The sequence below is a fragment of the Rhodnius prolixus genome, unplaced genomic scaffold (assembly GCF_049639745.1).
Source record: "Rhodnius prolixus isolate KJV_2025 unplaced genomic scaffold, Rpr scaffold_5, whole genome shotgun sequence".
Lineage (NCBI taxonomy): Eukaryota > Metazoa > Arthropoda > Insecta > Hemiptera > Reduviidae > Rhodnius > Rhodnius prolixus.
In genome coordinates, this window is record NW_027411624.1 from 11104402 (window position 1) to 11124942 (window position 20541).

The 20541-nt window shown below is 33.2% G+C and overlaps 1 protein-coding gene across 6 annotated transcripts in view; it reads left to right on the top strand.

Moving 5' to 3' along the window:
- Positions 1-551: 551 nt before the first annotated feature.
- CDase (neutral ceramidase) overlaps positions 552-20541 on the top strand; it is a 54659-nt gene continuing 34669 nt past the window's right edge. For 2 of the 6 annotated variants that reach the window (XM_074136854.1, XM_074136858.1), the window contains exon 1: positions 552-648. In XM_074136854.1, coding sequence (XP_073992955.1) covers positions 618-648 — 31 coding nt within the window. In that variant the 5' untranslated portion in view covers positions 552-617. Of the gene's footprint in view, positions 649-9775; positions 9992-16670; positions 16897-20216; positions 20337-20541 lie in introns of those variants that run through there. The other 4 variants (XM_074136859.1, XM_074136856.1, XM_074136855.1 and 1 more) reach the window with 4 other exon arrangements.

The window sequence follows — 20541 nt, forward strand, 5'->3', positions numbered from 1 at the left end:
ATTATATTTTTATTGATAAAAATACTTATTGGTTAATGCTAAATGAAAAATGACACAAGCACAGAGAAGTTTAAATCACTTAAAGGATAGAAGTTTACCTCAACTAGAGGTAGGTTTATAGTACGTCAGAATATTAAACTGAAAATCACAATTTACAGTTTATAGCAATAATATCCCAACATTATTGATGACAAATTTTTCATGAACTGCTGTGATATTCAGGCCAGAAATATCACAACTTTTTTTTTCGATTTCTGATTAAAGAATCCCTAAAAGAAGCCATAATTTTGTTCAATTTGTACATTATTTAAGAGTTCCTCTATAGTTACATAGTGTTACGTTACATTTATGTTTTGTAAAATAATAATAAGTGATGATGCATTAATTTTTAACAAATATTATCTGAAAAGTTTCAATGTCATCAATTCTTCCTGTTTTCCAGCAGATTATCATCAATCTACATTAGTTGGTTGCATTATTATCTGTCAACTTCCCCCATATAATACATCATTTGGTTTTCTTACTTTAAAAATCTAAAATTTTTGTATTTGTTTCAGATTTGTTTAAATTGTATGTGTGAATAGTCTGTTTGGTTTCTAGTGGTATTAAATATCACTATGCCCCGAAATAGAGATAATTGGATCAACTGTAAGTTATTTTTAATTTTTTAATTTTGTTACATTTAAAATTTTATAAATTCATTCACAAAATATAATCTCACGGCCAAGATCTGCACAGGGTATTAATTTCTGTGTAATCTAAAATATATTAAGTATTTAAGTGTTCGTTAAAATCCGTGTGTTTATTAATCTTGAAAAAAAATAAGTGATTTAAATGTGCCCAGAAATAAGATAAAAACTATAATTTTTGTTACTAACTCAAAAAAATATTCAATGAAATTCTTTTATTAGTATAATAAAATAATATTTTAATTGGGATGTTGCAAGGATTTTAGTCGTTAAGGGCACGGAAGATGCATTGCTATTGATTCTTTGATTAATACCTTTCGTTTTAGGCTTCAAAACATATTAAAAAAATGCTTCTTATGGAACTCTATAAATCTTCTTATCCTAATTCTCTATAATATTCTTTCAAATTCAATTAAAATTAACTAATTTTTGTTTTGAGTTGTAAACTCTCCACTATTCAATTACTCTGTCATTGAATTTTTCAGAATTATTACAAAGAAAATAAAATATTTAAATAAACTCTTAATATATTGAAAGTTAAAATATTTATTTTATCAATAATTTCATTAAACAAACGTCAAATTATAAATTATTTTACTAATTAATATTAATTGTTAGTTTTATTTTAAGACGAATTAAAATCTATTACTAGTATAATTCATTATTATGCCAACAGATGGTAGCAGCAGTAAAAAACAATAATTATTAAAATCCATTTTCTAGCATTCAGATTATTGTTGGTATTGAACTAGAATTATTGATCTTATAACACAATTATTATTTCTTTTTGAGAAAGTATTCTGAATAGAAATGAAATAAATTTTTGCCTGCAATTACTTTTAATGTATAATGAAAATCATCATTTTTCTTTTGCTAAATAATCCGAATCTTAACAGCAAATAGGACACAATGAAAAAGACTCGTTACTATTTGCAATGTAAAAAAAGTTAAGTTCCTTGTAAATTTACATACTGTCCCGTGTTATACAACCACCTATTTCTGAATATTTTATCTTACACTTTAAGGATTAAGTTTCGTATTTTGGGTATGCCACAGTTATAGCCGCACAGAACAGTCAAATTATTTTTAAAAAATGTCCTAATTTTTAAAAAGCATTTCTTCCCCCCGGACTAAAGGTCAGTACTAGACGCTGTAAAAGAGTCTAGAAGATTCTAACAGCTGTTATTTAAAGCAACTAATATTTAAAAATAAAAACATTAACTTGCTAGAATTAATTTAATATTATTATTAAAAGTTCCATGATTGTAAATAAAAAAATGTCATCAGACTAGTAATTATTACTAAATATTTAATAGCATTTAAGATACAGCTGGGGAAAATACGGAGTAATGAGAAGTATTCCATAGAGTTATTATGATCCTAATTAAAGGATTTATTATTTAAATGCATTTGACGGGTAAAGCCAGGAGCGTTTAGTAACTATCTTTTGTTTTTCCTTATAAGGATACATAATATATGTAATTCAACATTCGCTTTGAAATATCACTTATATTAATTATAATTAGTAAATTAAACCGACTAGCGTTTTCAAAGTTATACTAAATACACAAGCGTTTTCTCATTCTTTGGGTCTGACATAATCATTTATTCTATGACATGAATAGAATTTAATATATATACATTAAGCACATCATAAGCTTACTTGCAATATTTGCTAATGTTAATTCTCTAGTTGTACATACAATGAAAGGTAATATTGTGAAATAAGAGTAAAAATTTTAAAATGCCCATTTAACATTACGAGGGTCGTTTGAAAAGTCCGTGCAAAGTCAGAGAGATAGCACCACTGGCGCGTATCGAGGTTATGTTTAGTTAGTAGCATCTCTTGGAAGAACACACACCAAGTTTCAGCCAGATCGGTCTATTTCTTTGTGTTTAGCATTCGTTTGAATCGAGGAAGTCGAGTGATTTTCAAAAAATGGACGAAAAAGAATTTCGTGTGTTGATTAAACACTACTTTATGAAAGGCAAAACGCCTCAGGAGACTAAAGAGAAGCTTGATAAACATTATGGTGACTCTGCACCTTCGATTAGAACAGTTTATAAGTGGTTTCAAAATTTTCGGAGTGGCCATATGGGCACAAGTGACGCTGAACGTTCTGGACGCCCTGTTGAGGTTACTACTCCAGAAATCATTGATAAAATCCATGATATGGTAATGGATGACAGAAGAGTGAAGGTGCGTGAGATTGCTAGTGCTGTGGGCATCTCGAATGAACGGCTACATAATATTTTGCATCAACATTTGGACATGACAAAGCTATCCGCAAGATGGGTGCCGCGATTGTTCACGCTTGACCAAAAACGAAATCGTGTAAAGTGTTGCAAGGACGGTTTGCAGCTGTTCCAGAAGAATCCACAGGACTTTAAGCGTCGTTTCGTCACTGTGGAGGAAACATGGATACATCACTACACTCCTGAGACCAAAGAACAATCTAAACAATGGGTTACCAAGGGGGAATCTGCGCCAAAAAAGGCGAAGACCGTTCCTTCGGCCGGAAAGATTATGGCGACTGTCTTTTGGGATTCGCAAGGAATAATCCTCATCGACTATCTGGAAAAGGGTAAAACTATTACAGGTGCATATTATTCATCGTTATTGGACCGTTTGAAAACCGAGCTGCAAGAAAAACGCCCACGATTGGCCCAAAAAAAAGTCCTTTTCCATCACGACAACGCACCAGCTCACACTTCAGCAGTTGTGGTCGCAAAATTAATGGAAATAGGGTTCCAACTCGTTTCACATCCCCCCCTATTCTCCAGACTTGGCTCCCTCGGACTACTATTTCTTCCCCAATATGAAGAAATGGCTGGCGGGTAAAAGATTTTATTCAAACGAGGAGGTGATTGCAGAAACGAATGGCTATTTTTCAGACTTGGACAAATCCTATTATTCGGAAGGGATCAACAAACTAGAGCAGCGTTGGACGAAGTGTATAAGCCTAAAAGGAGACTATGTTGAAAAATAAAAAAGGTTTACCCCAAAAAATTAAGTAGTTTTTATTTTTGCACGGACTTTTCAAACGACCCTCGTATAATTCATATAATACTTCAAAATTAAAGACCAATCAACAGAAAATTAATTAAACCAGAAGGAAATTCCTACAGAAATGAAATTTTTAAACACACCCAGTCTTAAATTTGGTCATGGATGAGAAAAAAAATCCACTTTATCCTTTTTGTTCCATTTATTACTCAAATTATGGTATAATGGACACAAGGATTTGTCCTGAGTAATATACTATGAATTTAGATTGAGTCAATATACCATTTTAGTAATACCTAAAGTATTAAACGATTACAATACCCCAAATTGATTCAATGGCAATGAATTCAACCACATTATGCGTATGTTTTTATAATTAACTGGTTAAATTAAAAAACTGAAGTTCTATTGAAAGCAGTAACAATGAAATTATAATCAATGCTATCCTTCATTAATCTAATCAAATTTAAATACTGTCATTTACGATTATGCATTAAAACTACAATTTATATTGTTCTAATGCATTTACTTTAGCTAAGATCATAAAATTACAACTTCAAGGTGAAGTATTGCAAACGCGTCATTGCGGAATTAGTTCTTAATCAGTAATAATTGCATTTCCTTGCAATTAACATTATTTCTCATTAGAATGGCTACATTTCTTGAGCCTTCTTTGTGTCTCCAGAGTAAATGGATTATTGCTAATTATTTTTTTTGTAAAACTCAAGGAAGTAATATTCAAGTGTGGACTCAAGGAATCCTTGAGTATTATGTTTGTTTACTGTAATTAGAAAACATTCTCTATTCTGCCAAGTAAACGAAGGTACTCTCATTGTTTAGATTTTCGATTTTGAGATTTTATTGAATTTTGGGGTACGCTGGGTCTGAAAAAGTGGTTTTTGAAAATTGGTCTGTTTCTGTGTGTATGTGTGTTGTTTAAGGAATCTATGGTAACGCAAAAACGAAAAATTGCCAGCAGTTAAAGATTGATAATTCGCTAAGTCAACCGTAAGATATATAGTACATGGTGTCCATTTTGAGACGGCTCAAATGCATTTCATGATTAAACGGTTAATCTGAGCAAAAAATGGTAGAGGAAAAGTTGCCCGTCCCGTCACCTCTAGTTTCAGAATATGTGACTTGATTTTAGATTCTTGCTCGCATACGCGGCTGACGCGCGACCAAAAGTGAGGGTTTGCAGTTGACCCCCATTTTCATATACACAGTTTTAAAGAGTATAAAAAGTTATGAAAGAAACCGGAAATCGCAATTCGATATCTTTAAAATTAAAGGTTCAAACTTATTCCTTAATTTATCAAATAATGCACTTTATTCAACTTGTGAATTATGTACTGTGCCTTCAAAGGTGCCTCCCCAGATACAGAGAGCAGTTGATAACCTCCAGGCCAACCTGGCTTGCGAGCCAGAGGATGCACCTTTGAAGACACAGTACATGCTGCACAAACTGCGTAAAGTGCATTATTTGATAAATTAAGGAATAAGTTTGATCCTTTACATGAAAGATATTGATCACTTAAATATATGGCAGGAGGTTTCCAATTTTTTTGGTAATTAAAAGCAACTCTCCCAAAATTACCAAATAATTATTAAACCTTCTTGTTTGTAACAGATGTAAAATTAATTTTTAGCCATTTCGTGTTGAAAACATCTAAAGCTCTTAACATTTGATTTTTCTAAGAAAAATCACTCGGAAAACGACTTATTTCCTGATATTAAGAAAAATACTAGCTTTACTGACTTGGTAATATTTTCAGTAGAAAGGGTATAAAAAATACATAAAAATGACCTATCGCGTGCTCTTCTTTCTCTTTGATAACAAGTTAAAAAATTGAAATATGATTAATAAATACCAGATTTTGAAATGGCCTAGCACCTTTAATATTGAAGATATCGAATTTCGGTTTCCGGTTTCTTTCATAATTTTATATACTCTTTAAAACTATGTATATGAAAATGGGGGTCAACTACGAACCCTTTACTTTTGGACGCGCGTCAGCCGCGTATGCGGGCAGGAATCTAAAATCAAGTCACATATTCTGAAACTAGAGGTGACGGGCAACAAATTTTTCCTCTACCATTTTTGCTCAGATTAACAGTTTAAGCATTAAATGCATTTGAGCCGTCTTAAAATGAACACCCTGTTATATTACATATTTACATATTATCAAATTTGGGTTTTCATTAAAAAAAATTAAGTTAAGAGGTTCACTGACTGAGAAAAACAGGTTTTAGGCCTGGGTATATAGAATATCCAACGTAACCCAAAACATAAATAAATATAAATAGAAATAGAAAGTAAATACTTGAGTTAAGAAAACTGCCAAATAAATACAATTAATTTAATGAGAAGTATTGAGACGAGTGATTTAATAGTACGAGTATTTAGAGGATATAATGTGAAAATAGATAACAACAACAAATAAATAAAGAACTAGCTGTTTAAACAGAATGAATAAAGGTTGAAATTAAACTCAAGCCTATTCTGTGAAATTGGTTGTATTTTATACAATTTGCCTTCTATCATATTCTTTGTGTGATTCACCATCTGGAATAGCTTGAAATGATTCTTTTGTCCTTTTGATTTCAATTATCTGCCATCCGCACAAAACTCTAACTTGAGTGTTTATATTTTTAAAAAATATATATTTTCAACTTCTGAATTCTTATTTAATTTTCAGCTTTTCTTGTGATTCTACTGTCACTATACAACCTACGTATTTCATAATAGGTTGAATTTGATGAAGTAATTTACCTCTTTGAAAGAGATATTTTGTAGCCCTAAAGGGGTACTGGTTTAAAATTATATCCTAGTAAATTTGACGATGCCGAAGGCAATTCAACACATTAGCAAGTGTGAAAGGCCAACTTGTGACAAATAAAGCTTAGGATTTGAATGAAATAGTTTCGTTTAAATTAACATATCTTATGTTTAATAAACGACAGAATACTAATTTAGTTTCAATTAGTGAATATTTTTTTTACTAGAATTTTATCATTTTATTCCGATTTTAACTTGAGCTGTTGAAAGAACTACTCGTAATGTTAACGGTTTTATGAGATTCACAGAAAATTTATAAATAAATCTAAACTTTTCACTTTACTAAAAGCAAAGCGATTACAATGGCTTAAACAATTTAAATATTTGTATACGAGGGTCGTTTGAAAAGTCCGTGCAAAGTCAGAGAGATAGCACTACTGGCGCGTATCGAGGTTATGTTTAGTTAGTAGCATCTCTTGGAAGAACACACACCAAGTTTCAGCCAGATCGGTCTATTTCTTTGTGTTTGGCATTCGTTTGAATCGAGGAAGTCGAGTGATTTTCAAAAAATAGACGAAAAAGAATTTCGTGTGTTGATTAAACACTACTTTATGAAAGGCAAAACGCCTCAGGAGACTAAAGAGAAGCTTGATAAACATTATGGTGACTCTGCACCTACGATTAGAACAGTTTATAAGTGGTTTCAAAATTTTCGGAGTGGCCATATGGGCACAAGTGACGCTGAACGTTCTGGACGCCCTGTTGAGGTTACTACTCCAGAAATCATTGATAAAATCCATGATATGGTGATGGATGACAGAAGAGTGAAGGTGCGTGAGATTGCTAGTGCTGTGAGCATCTCGAATGAACGGGTACATAATATTTTGCATCAACATTTCGACATGACAAAGCTATCCGCAAGATGGGTGCCGCGATTGCTCACGCTTGACCAAAAACGAAATCGTGTAAGGACGGTTTGCAGCTGTTCCAGAAGAATCCGCAGGACTTTAAGCGTCCTTTCGTCACTGTGGATGAAACATGGATACATCACTACACTCCTGAGACCAAAGAACAATCTAAACAATGGGTTACCAAGGGGGAATCTGCGCCAAAAAAGGCGAAGACCGTTCCTTCGGCCGGAAAGATTATGGCGACTGTCTTTTGGGATTCGCAAGGAATAATCCTCATCGACTATCTGGAAAAGGGTAAAACTATTACAGGTGCATATTATTCATCGTTATTGGACCGTTTGAAAACCGATCTGCAAGAAAAACGCCCACGATTGGCCCAAAAAAAAGTCCTTTTCCATCACGACAACGCACCAGCTCACACCTCAGCAGTTGTGGTCGCAAAATTAATGGAAATAGGGTTCCAACTCGTTTCACAAACCCCCCTATTCTCCAGACTTGGCTCCCTCGGACTACTATTTCTTCCCCAATATGAAGAAATGGCTGGCGGGTAAAAGATTTTATTCAAACGAGGAGGTGATTGCAGAAACGAATGGCTATTTTTCAGACTTGGACAAATCCTATTATTCGGAAGGGATCAACAAACTAGAGCAGCGTTGGACGAAGTGTATAAGCCTAAAAGGAGACTATGTTGAAAAATAAAAAAGGTTTACCCAAAAAAATTAAGTAGTTTTTATTTTTGCACGGACTTTTCAAACGACCCTCGTATTTGTATAAATGCTAAATTATTTTTAGCTATTATATTTAAATAAGCAACGCAATTAAATCTACATTTACATATTTTATGGGCAGGATTGCGTCAAACGAATTGTTATTTCTTGATATTTTCAAGACAAAAACAAACAAATTACTTGAAATGATAACTGTCAAGTATGCGGTTTGTATGCATGCTACCTACTTTCCCGTGCTTTTTCCCGTTCCTTCACTTGATAGAAATGATATACTGATCGATATAAAATGAATGATTTACTATCGATTGATTTGGTTGTAACTTAGTTTAAAATATTAATTTTATTTAAATAATTGATATTCAAATTTTACGTAAAAACTAACAAATCAATGGGTATTTTTTCGCATAAAAATACTGATCTCGAAACTAGAATCCTCGTATGAATTTATTTTACCGAAGTTTATGGGCTTAAAATGTTTTTGAAACAACACAATTTTGTTCTAAAAAGTATGATTTTAATATTAAACACGTTAAGTTTTGAAAATATGGCTAGAAAACCATAAAACTTATTTTTCGCTTAATTTAAGACACGTCAACATCTATAGTTATTGTAAAGTAAAGTAATTGCCTATTTTTTCAGGCCGACTTTACGTCCAACTACCAAATTAGGTGTCGTGGACGGAGGCGATTGGCAAACATACTTTACTAAATATTAAATTTCTCAAATAAACCATTTAAATAAAATCGAAGGCCTAAAGACCGGGAATCGAACCCATTACCACAATAAATACAATAGCTTTACAGGTCTCGCCTCCAACCTCTCGGCTACCGTGGCGCCTATCTACGGTCAATGGCGCCCGGAGCTTTACTTTTCTTTCGTGCACAACCGGCCTCCGGACATTGTTATCTGGTTACAAAAACAACACTGTCCATCACTGGACAGTAAGAAGCATACTAGAACAGAAGATTTCTTTCTTAGGTAGATCCTAAGAGCCATCAGCTCGGTTCAAAGCTAGGATCTTCGCTTAGGAATCCACTAATCCCTAATATCATCCCTTACAAACTTTAATACAGAAAAATACAACTTTCGGTCGATCAAATTTGGAATTTAAGTTTCATATTTAATTACTAGTGGATAATCTGTTAACAATAACTCCAAAAATTAGTACATTGGAGGAAACCTTATCTTCCCAATCACTTAAGCGAATTTTTTTTTTTGGTTTTAAGTTGTAGAATTAAAAAAATATCTTAAGAAACGTTCTGTGAAAATCAAAATAAAATAAGAACGGAAAAATCGATTTGGTACAGTAACAGTTCCAGTTGGTAGATTTTGTTAGCTCATTGCTATCAAATTCGATGTTTTTACGATTGTTCGTCTATGATATAACAAATTTTTCATTTTTTACGCAGCCATGATATACTTTGTGAATAATACCAAACAAACCACATAGTGCGTCATTTGTAACAATAAACTGCTGATAAAAATTAAAATTAAAGATAAAATCAAAATTGTTTAGATGTTAATTGTTTTCACTTTTTTACATTCAACTAAAAACTATTTCTATTCATGTACACTGGACTCATTGACTCATCCTTATTACTAAGATAACCTAACACTAGTTCCCTCTCCAAGGGTTACTAAAACAACAAAACAAACGTCAAGGCCCACGGACAGAACACAGATTCTTAAAAACGTTTCAGTTACTTGACTAGTTAGTTGCTAGTTTCTAGTTCTATGTAGCATGTAAAATATTTTAAGGAATATATCGTGCAAAAGGAGTTGTTCCCATTTTTGTTTATAGTTCAATTATAGTTAATTATTTTACGTTGTAGTTCTCACTTATTTGTGTTATAAACATATTTACTACTATTTTATTTGTGAGTATATTTTTGTTTGTTTCGCTTTACCTTAGACTTAGTCTTTAATATAGTAAACATATTTTTTGTCCAATTTACTTTTTATTTACCTAGTTCGATCATGGATGCAGATTTCAGAATTTTGTGAGTGATATGTTAGTAAAACTTGTTGATTTTAAAGCCTGCGCAACTCAACTTGGGTCATTCTTGAGAAATTAAAAGTAGTTTTACATTCAGATATTCCAATATTTGGTGATTATTTCCTCACTATAGTCATAGCAATTCTGCAAGACAATGAAACGTGATTATTTCTAACCTTGAATTAGAACAATACCGGTCATTCCACTTTTTTCTTTTTTTTTTTTGTAATTCCTATTTCCTGTCATTAAACTTGAATGTTTACCTCTTTTTGACTCCTGCACAATAAGAACAGAACGAATCCTGGAATCGAACGTCTTTTACTTCCATTTACTGTATTTTATTTTTTTAATCACTAATTTTCCTTTCTTAGCTATTGATGTAAACAGAATTGTTAGGTGCTTTTCAAATTTTTTGAAATGAATTTTTACCAAAATGGTCACGGACATCTCTTATCACCAGGTTCCTTACTGCGACTTACTCAAAGCGGCTACTCTAGAGAATGTGTGAGATGGAGGGTAAAAAAATATCCATTCGTATTAAGATAGATTGTTTAGGACAGTGATGGCGAAACTATAACCCGCGGGACAGACACTGCGTAAGCTTTTTCACTGACCCACAATTACTAGGCAACCATTTGTTTGTTTACGCGGGTTGATTTAGATTTTCTAATTGTGTGGATAAATTATATTCTATCTGTATTTTTTTCAATCACGCATTGACACAAAAGCAATTTAAATGCTATCTTATAACCTTTAGTTTGATCATTACAGTTCTAAAACGAAAATGATGACAAATGCTTTTGTAGTATTTGAAGTAAAGCAAAAGTGTTTACAAAATAACAAATAAAATGTATAATTTTACTCATATTTTGTTTGTTAAAAAAATCGACAACCCAAAGCAAATAACCATATTTAGTTTTTCTTTTAGATAAATCAACACTTTTTTAAGGTTTTGTTCAGTTATGTTTGTTAAAAGAGACTTCCACAGCACTTGTTTCGTCCCGTTTTACACGTTAAGTCTAATATTCAGTTTAAAATAATTAAACTTAACTCTTGTGCAAATGGGCATTAGTGACCCAAGAACTTGTACTAAAAAAAAATGAACAAAATTTGACCCACGTCTCAAAAAGGTTCACCATCCCTGGTTTAGGATGTTTGGAGATTTAGTTCATGATCTTTGGCCAGAACAGGCAGACGCGCCATGTTAGGAGAAGTATGCTCAGCCCAAAGCACTTCTAGGAAGAACGCCTAGCCAGCGGAGATATTCATGTATCTACCTCTCCTCACCAAAACTCTTAAAAAAAGGGGCTCCTTCTTTTAGGGGCAGAAAGCTTAGAGGAAGATACCAGTCAGGATAGCCACTATCATGCCGACAAATCTCTACCGACCAAAGCTCTCCCAAAGGGGGACAGAAAGTGCTGGAAGACGCCAGTCAGAGTTAGCTATTATATGGCCCCTTAAAATTCCAAAAAAAAAACTGTGATTCAATAGTTTAAAATGTACCAATCTCCCCCTCAGCATAAAGTGCATAAAATAACCTTAAAAGGGAAGGGATTAGCTATGCGGTTAGCATACTGGACTGCCACGCGGAGGTCCCGGGTTTGAATCCAGCTACTGACCCTTAGATTTTCTCTTCCTAGGAGCTTCTTACAGCTCACTGTCCTGGTGATGGACAGTGTTGTCTGTAACAAGAGAGAACACTGTCCGGAGGCCGGCAGTGCACTGAAAAAAGCTCCGGGCGCCAATAACCTTAGATGTTGACGCGCCTTAAATCATTAAAAAAAATAACCTAAAAAAAAGACGCATTACATTAATTAATTTAAACATACATCCTGAACAGGGATAGTCAGCACAAATTTTCAGTCAATTAAATCGATCATTTCGGTAATTACGTCACTAGTATTTTTTTTTGAATTATTTTTCTAATAGTATCATATTTATTAATCATTATTACGCTGGCGATAAAAATATTCTTATTTGCGTTTCTATTCTAAAATAACCTCTCCAAGTTGTTTATGTTAGTTCTGCCCAGCTATATTCGTCATACGACCGTGAGTTATGGCATTGTCCTCCAATTTATTTCTCCACTTCCTCTTTTAACTCTCTTTATATACATCCGGCTCTTTCAAAACCTCGTGACATGGCATTTTATTTTATTTTTTTAAAAATGAGATTGATTTTTGTTTTTGGTTTTTTATTACAACTTTCAAAAATGAATTTTGTATTGCAGAATATTGCGGTCAGTTTACTGGAAACAGCTTCAGTCGTCCAGTAATCTTAGGATGTTGATGCCCCTTTGGAGTTTATTTCCAAACAAAAAGTAGTGGAGAGGGGGGGGCACATTTGAACAGAATTTACATTTTCTGTTGCAGTGTGCACAGAATCATATTTTTTTTTTTTTTTTTTTTTTAATTATTTAAGGCGCGTCAACATCTAAGGTTATTGGCGCCCGGAGCTTTTTTCAGTGCACTACCGGCCTCCGGACAGTGTTCTCTCGTTACAGACAACACTGTCCATCACCGGACAGTGAGCTGTAAGAAGCTCCTAGGAAGAGAAAATCTAAGGGTCAGCAGCTGGATTCGAACCCGGGACCTTCGCGTGGGAGTCCAGTATGCTAACCTCATAGCTAATCCCTTCCCTCATATTATTGAACCTTTTTATTTTGTTTTCTACTACTTTCAAGTCTTCTTAACAGATCTATATCAATAAACAGTTGATACTTTACGTACATATCTACTTTTTTTTTAAGTTAAAAATATTGTGTCAAATGTTAATATCTGCCCCACTGGTGGGGTACCTTTGAACACAATATAAAATAGAAAGAAATGACTTTACTCTGAATCTACCTTCTATCAGTTATTTCTCTCGACTACTACATTACTTTCTCTTTTAAACCACTGAAATCTAGTTCAAAAATCAAGAATGACTCAGTTCGGGATGTTGCACTCCAAGTGATGGGTTTAGGTAAGTTTGAACAAAATATTCGGTGTGTTGCGCTTCTTAATGTAGGTTCGGACCACTTTCTCCTTCTCTGCGATTAAACAAAAAAAGTCACAAACTTGCAGGTCGGTAGGGCACATTTTATCTGGTGATGTTGAATAGACTTTTGTAAATACATACTAGATTTAAAAATACGAATTCCAAATGTTAATATGGACTAACAATACAAACATCTTGGCCACTACAATCTTCCACAATACACTTCCAAAGCTGCAACAAAAATTTTACTTCCACCTTTACAAAATAAAACATTCCTCAATTTTGACTTTACCAAACAATGAAAAGGAAAGGAAACTCTGTCAATTATATAGCAGGTCTACCACAAAATATGGAGAAAATTACCAATCATAAACTGTTCAAATGTGCCCCCTCTCTCCACTAATTCAAGAAAATTTCTTTCGCATAAATTGTAGTCAGAGAAGGTCGTGCGAGTGTTCGCGCCACAATTTTCTAATGTCTTTGAGCGGGGGAATTACTGGAATGCTAGATTGTTGGAAGGGCAAGACTAATCTTATCACGTTTCCGTCCTAGGTTTACCTGAAAAGATGATTACTGCAGTCCTAAGTTCGTTTATAAAACAAAGAATGCATGAAGAAAGTTTAATAAAATAAAGACTGAAGGGGACAATACACGAATTTAAAAAATTTGTCAATAAGAGAACTAACAATAATTGTCTAAACAATTTATAAATAAACAGAAAACAATAAGCAAATACTACATTAGAACAACAAATGAAATTAAAGACAAGATTTAATTCTATATTCTAATGATAACACAATTACACAATTGAACACATACAATTATTTCTAGAATATAGTTTACTTAAATATTTACACCAAACTCTTTGTAGGCGTGCGAATACGCCTACACCCAGATGCTAAGGTGCCCAAGTGGGCGCTGTACGAAATAATAGTAGACAAGAAAGAATAGAGAAAAATAAAGAGAAATAGAAGAAAAAGGGGAACCCTTGGCAAGGAGCGACGTGCGTGAGGTATGTTGATAAGATGCCTGAGAAGCGATGAGAGGAAAGGAAGCTCTGGAGCGGAAGCGTGTATATATGTTGACGTAAGTGTGTGTGTGTGTGTGTATTGAGCTCTGAGAAAGGGAGGCAATATTTGGACTCAGGCTCAGAGAAGCGTATCGGAAGTGGAAATGAGGTAAGCGGAAGAGTAAAGGGGAATAGTGCAATAAGTGCACTAGATGCGGTGGAATAGGCGTGAGCGATATTCTGGAGAGGCGTTTAGATGCGGATGATGCGTACTGTTAGGTGTCAGCGGACGTGAAGCGGGCTTAGATGCGTTAATAGTTGCTAAAGCGTGAACAGAGAAGCGTCAGAAGCAAGGCCTAGCACGGAACTGTAAAGACTCGAAAGGCGATCACATGGTCCAAAAGGAAGTAGTAGGGCAAAGGGTCTAGAATATAGACAGCCAAACATCGATGATAGGAAATAGAAGCTATAGGTAGTGACGCATTTGGCATAAGAAACGGAAACAAGTTGAGATAGATGGAAAGTTTAAGAAAATAAAAAAGGTATAAAATAATAACTTAGTAATAAGCGATAAGTAATAGAAGGAAATTAAGGCGGATGCGTACATTAGTACGCGCGCGGGCGCGAGGCTGACCCGCGAGAGTCGGAAGTTAGCCAAACTGGCCGAAGGTCCTCGGGGCGCGAGGCTGACCCGCGAGAGTCGGAAGCTAGCCAAACTGGCCGAAGGTCCTCGGACACGACCGAACACTCTTTTTTAAGACGGTAGATACGTTCCTTAGAAAACCGTGCAAAAAAAGTAATAACGAAATCCATATTATATGTTTATAAAACAAAAACAATTCCTTTTTTATTTAAAAAAAATCAAAAAATTTAAATTAGTGTACAGTGAAAATAAAGTCCATAAGTACACATTAAAATTAAAATCAGGAATAAAAATCAATTTCGCAACTATTCATCGCTACTTGATAACACGCGTGCCCGTTTATTACGAACTGGATCAAAAATGCTATCATCAGTAGATATGTGAGGCCTGTAAATTAAGTAATGAGACTGATTTTTTTAAAAATTTTTTATTCAAAAAGAATTACAATTCTATATTGTCACCTTCAAAATAACTTTCTTCTGAAGCCACACAGAGCTGGAGACGTTTCTTCCACTCCTCATAGCAGTGCTCGAACTCCGATACTGGAATAGCCTTCAGCTGGTCCGGTTACAGCCGTTTGAATGAGGAAGGAAAGGTGCCTTGACTTTTTGGATTCAATTGAGAATGACCCCCATTTTCTGGAACATGGCATTACTGGTGACGAGTCTTAGGTGTTTGAGTACGACCCAGAAACCAAGCGCCAGAGCATGGAGTGGCCACACTTCAACCTCTCCAAGGTCAATCAACACTTTTACCGAGAGGTTCTTGAAAAACTTCGAAAAAGGGTCATTCGTGTGAGACCAAACATCAAGAACAAGTTGGGTGTTGCATCACGATAATGCTCCTTGCCCACACAGCAATTTCAATAAACGAGTTTTTGGCCAGTAAAAAACATTCCTGTGGCTCCTCCAGCCTCCTTATTCGCCTGACTTCAGCCCTTGTGACTTTTTTCTCTTCCCGAAGTTGGAAAAATCACCTCAAGGGAACTCATTTTGGGACATTCGAAAACATTCAAACGGCTGTAACCGACCAGCTGAAGGCTATTACAGTATCGGAGTTCGTGCACTGCTATGAGGAGTGGAAGAAACGTCTCCAGCGCTGTGTGGCTTCAGAAGGAAGTTGTTTTGAAGGTGACAATATAGAATTGTAATTCTTTTTGATTAAATTTTTTTAAAAAAATCAGTCTCATTACTTAATTTACAGACCTCGTATGTCAGTATATGTGATATACTGAACACTAACACTGAATAACGAAATGCTGCTGCGTTCAAATTGATGTACAACGAGGCAAAGAAAAAATTGATAATAAAATTCGGGTATTTCCCCGTAAACTGTGGAACACAAAGTAAATCAAGCCATGGAAGTCATGTGATGTCAACAAGACCAAGTCACTAACACATGTTTGGGGCATAAACCGACCAATTGCTGGACCACACTGTCAAAATTAGAATTAAAAACATTTTTTGGAGGTTGATTCGTGCTAGAACAAAAAATAAAACGTGTAAAAAGGTGTATTTATTCTTATTGGTGAACCGTATTATTTCAAAATCGCTTAAAAAAAAAGAGTTGGTTGTATTTTAGAATTTCCTAATAAGTTTATAAACCAAAAACAAAAAATCAGCTTGGTTTGCTACCCAGGTTAGCCAAAATAAATAGAGGTGTACGACTCTGATTAGTTTAAAAGTCGCATCCAAATTCAAGCCTAAATTGTTTGAACAATATTATTTATTGGTGTATTAAAATAGAAATATATTTATTGCAGCAAAAAAGATAGTCGATTTGTTTAGGAATATACTGAATATTGTATATCCACACAGTACATAACCTTATATAAAATTCATTTAATGTTAAAAACCATTCAATAATGTAAACAAAAACTTAGTACAGTACATACAAAAACTCTCCCCCACTTGCTGTTAGGTTACACTTGATTCCATGATCAGATGGTGGTGTGTCTGTCGGTACATGTGTGTATTGCATGTTATGTGTCCACTTCATCTGGCTTTGTTAGTTCTCTCTAATAGTAATAATAGTGAATAGTCCAGCCATTAGAGACACTAGTTTTAAAAGTGACAATTTCATAAAAACTGTTTCTAGCGTTCCTCTCACAGACTAACCATAGTGTGTTTAGTTTTTTTTTTTAGTCTTTTAAAACGTGAGTACCATTGCTTTAAGTATTGCTTTTTAAGTTATTGTTTTTTAACATTTAGTTTCCTATCATAAACTTCATACGATTTTTTTTTCTTTGAAAGTTGTACCTATTAGAAACATTTTCCCAAGATATAAATTAATCTAACATTAATGACAGTTTTGGGAGAATTTTTGAGTGGCCTTTCACCCAATAATAATGCAAAACCGTATAGATGTACATTCTCAAATATAGATATACATATTTTCTCAAAAATGTCTCCGACGTTTATTTAAAAATCTTATTCCACTAAAATGAAACTAAGGGCAATTCTGGAAGTGAGAGATAGGCAAGTTTGTTTTAGGATAACATTTCAATATAATGTACGGGCCTGTTTCTTAAATGTGTTCCTAATATACCTGTAATATCTCTATTATTACAACAGAAAGAACTCTCGAATTGTTCCAGATATTCTTTATTGGGTTTTTATAGAATCTAGTTTTATAACTCAATTTATCATAACGTTTTTTATATCGCAATTAATTAACTATATTACACTTCTCTTCTCTGAATTTCACCTGCTATCCCTCTATTCACTTTAGATTCAATCTTAATGAAATGCCCAAATCCTTTATATGGAATCATTGATGGTCAAAGGAGACCAATATGAAGTAAGTTATTTTTTTAAATTTGTTAGCTCCAGATCATGCTGAAGGCTTGACGGACAGAGCAGAGAATTTGTAAAATTTTCTTCTGTTCAATGTTATAAACAATCCAATATAAATAAGAGGACTTATTGAATAAAATAAGTGTAACAATTTTAAATTAGTTATTGTACAAATGATGGTACAAATAAAACTATTTCACAAGGGTGTAATATTAAATTGTTTAAATAATTATTACCAGATAAACTCTAAAACTTTAGAAGAAAAAGGCTATCTGGCTAAAGTTTGGGTAGGTTACTGAATTTAGAATAATGGATTAACTGCAGCTTTAGAAATTTAGATATCAAGAAACAAATTAAAATAGCTAAAAAATATATTTGTTTTTTTAGGTAGATGTTTATTGTACTTACAATTGTTTTCGTAAGTGGTAGATAATTGTGTTGATTGGTTCCATCTATTACAATATTTTTAAGTAAGTTATCTGTTAGTTTTCTGCAATTGATTTCATTTTAAGAGAAATATTTTGTTTTTAATAAAAAATATGAATCATATTAGTATAAAATTGGCCACCCATCTTGGACGTTGTTTTTCTTAAGTTAGAAGGTTTCTCGCAGGTTACAAAACAGGGTTGACTAAAATTTCATACAAATTATTATTACCAACTTATTATTTTAACTTTATTACTAATTAATTCTAAATTTAACAATATATTAAATTTTAAAAAAATATGGCGTAAAACTCACAAGACTTTTTCTAATTATAATTGATGGAACTCCTAATTTATGTGGCCTAAAAATATAAAGGAATTATTTATTTCTCCTTTGCAATACATAAGACATAGTTCTGTCATTCGTACTAAAATAGTTCCTTAGAGGAAAGCTTGCCCAAAACCCTTTTCCCTGGGAAAATGAACTAATTTCGAGAAAATCTAAAAAAAGAAAAGTGGAAAATCTAATAATTTTTAAAGATTTTAATCCGCTACATCACGTTATCAGGATCTCTAGTTTGCACCAAATTCCAATGTAATGTTTCAGCATCCTGTTTGTGAAGTATTTTGTTCACAAATATAGACACACAGAGACAATTTCCTATAAAAAAAAAGAACTTTTTTGGGGGGATCTCAAAATGGATTACTTCTTAATTATTAAGCAGAAAATTTAGTTAATAACGTAATTGCGGAAAAACTTATTTATTAATAGATATTTCTGAAACCCTATTTATAATACATCCTTATTATCAGAGCCCTATTAAAACTACCGCTTCCTTAGTAACGAGTCATCAAATTAGAATGACTTAGTTACTTTATAATTTCATGAAAAGATTCTTTTTAATTAAGGCAAAAATTTTAGTTAGCGTAATGTTACTTTTGTTACAAATAAATATTAGACGACAAGCTGATAACATAATACTGATAATACAATTATCATTTTTTTAAAAAAAAGCAATAACAAATATACTATGACTAACATTTCAATGAAACAAGTGATGACTAAATCCTTCTAAGAGTTGACTTTGTGCGGAATCGCTTGAATTTAAGCGCTCAGAATCGTTTATTTTCAAGGCAGAAAATACGTGCGTAACTAAAAAAAAAAATTGCGATATTGCAAGGTATTTATTTTTATTTAATGTTGATTGCAAAAATTTTATATCTCAAGTAAGCTATTTAGTAAAGCTATTGTGGAAATCAACTCATTTTTGCTATTTTAAGTTTTGTAAAAGTAATATAGTAATTGCGTCAGTTTACAGTATGATTTTATTGAATTATGAATAGACCATTTCAATTTTGAATGAAGCTTTTTGCAGTTGTCTAAAGATGACATATTGGTGTCTGTCCAATGATACAGTTTTGTCAAGCAAGCTATTATGCCGAATGGAATTTTAAGGCACTAGTTGCTCAATGTTTGATTTGAAGGAGAAGCCATAAAGAACTTGGGTAGAGGAATAATAACTATAGGACTGGTACTTGGACATGCCAGTATAGAAGGCAATGTAATTTTTAGGTGCAACAACTCGATCTACTTTAGTCTGCCCTCAATGATTTTGGAGTTAAATGCAGTTTCTTGACTGCAGTGTTGTTATTATAAATTTTATTTTAGATCATCACTATTTCTTAATGAATAAGAGGGTAGTGACGATAAGCTAAGAAGCATATCTAGGGTCTTAGGTTTGACTAGAGTCGTTGCTTGTACAGATCTTGGTAGTGATATCAGCAAGGTAGATCCTAGCAGACATTTCTGTTCATCGAGGCATTCGTACACGATTTTCTATTAGAAGATTTCACCCTCTTAATATCACAATTGTTGAGATTTAAATGCTTACAGATCCTTTAACGTGAATTTCCACTTGATAGATGCTGGGCTTCTAATATGAGATTCTTGGTCTAGACATTGTTCTCTCTTAAGTTCTCAAATCGTCTTTGTACCCAAAAATTTGTACGTTTATTGATGACGGAGCATATTCATCGGTCTCTTCTTAATATTCAGTCTCGAAGAAAAAGTTTCGAACAATATCTCACCCTTAATTCTTCAGCTAATTATTATAAGTGAAGCTTCTAGATAATTACAATTTATTAATTCACTTCACAATGGCAGTGCGAAGTGTTTTTATCTCTTTATCATCTTTCGTATATCTTATATTGAATTTTAAATATTTAAAGATGTCAGTAAATAATAAAAAAAAATTAAACTTGTAAAAACAATAAAAAGATAGATTACTTGTATAAGTGAGTTTGATGGAACTCCAGATAACAATAAGTTATTGCTATTGGAACCGCAGTGTCATTTACAGCGCTCTGATTAAAAGGTAAAGTTATTATTTATCCATTTATTTGTATTTTATAATACAGGGTGATCCATTTAAAACGCACCAATCGCAAATAACTTTTAGGGAAGCGGAATTCCGAGAAAACCCAAGAAGTAAAATATATGTTTTTTTTTTGTGTCTAGTTTTCAAATTTTCCACCCCCGATGCTGTATCTTCATTTTTGGTGGAGTTACGGCAAAAAAAA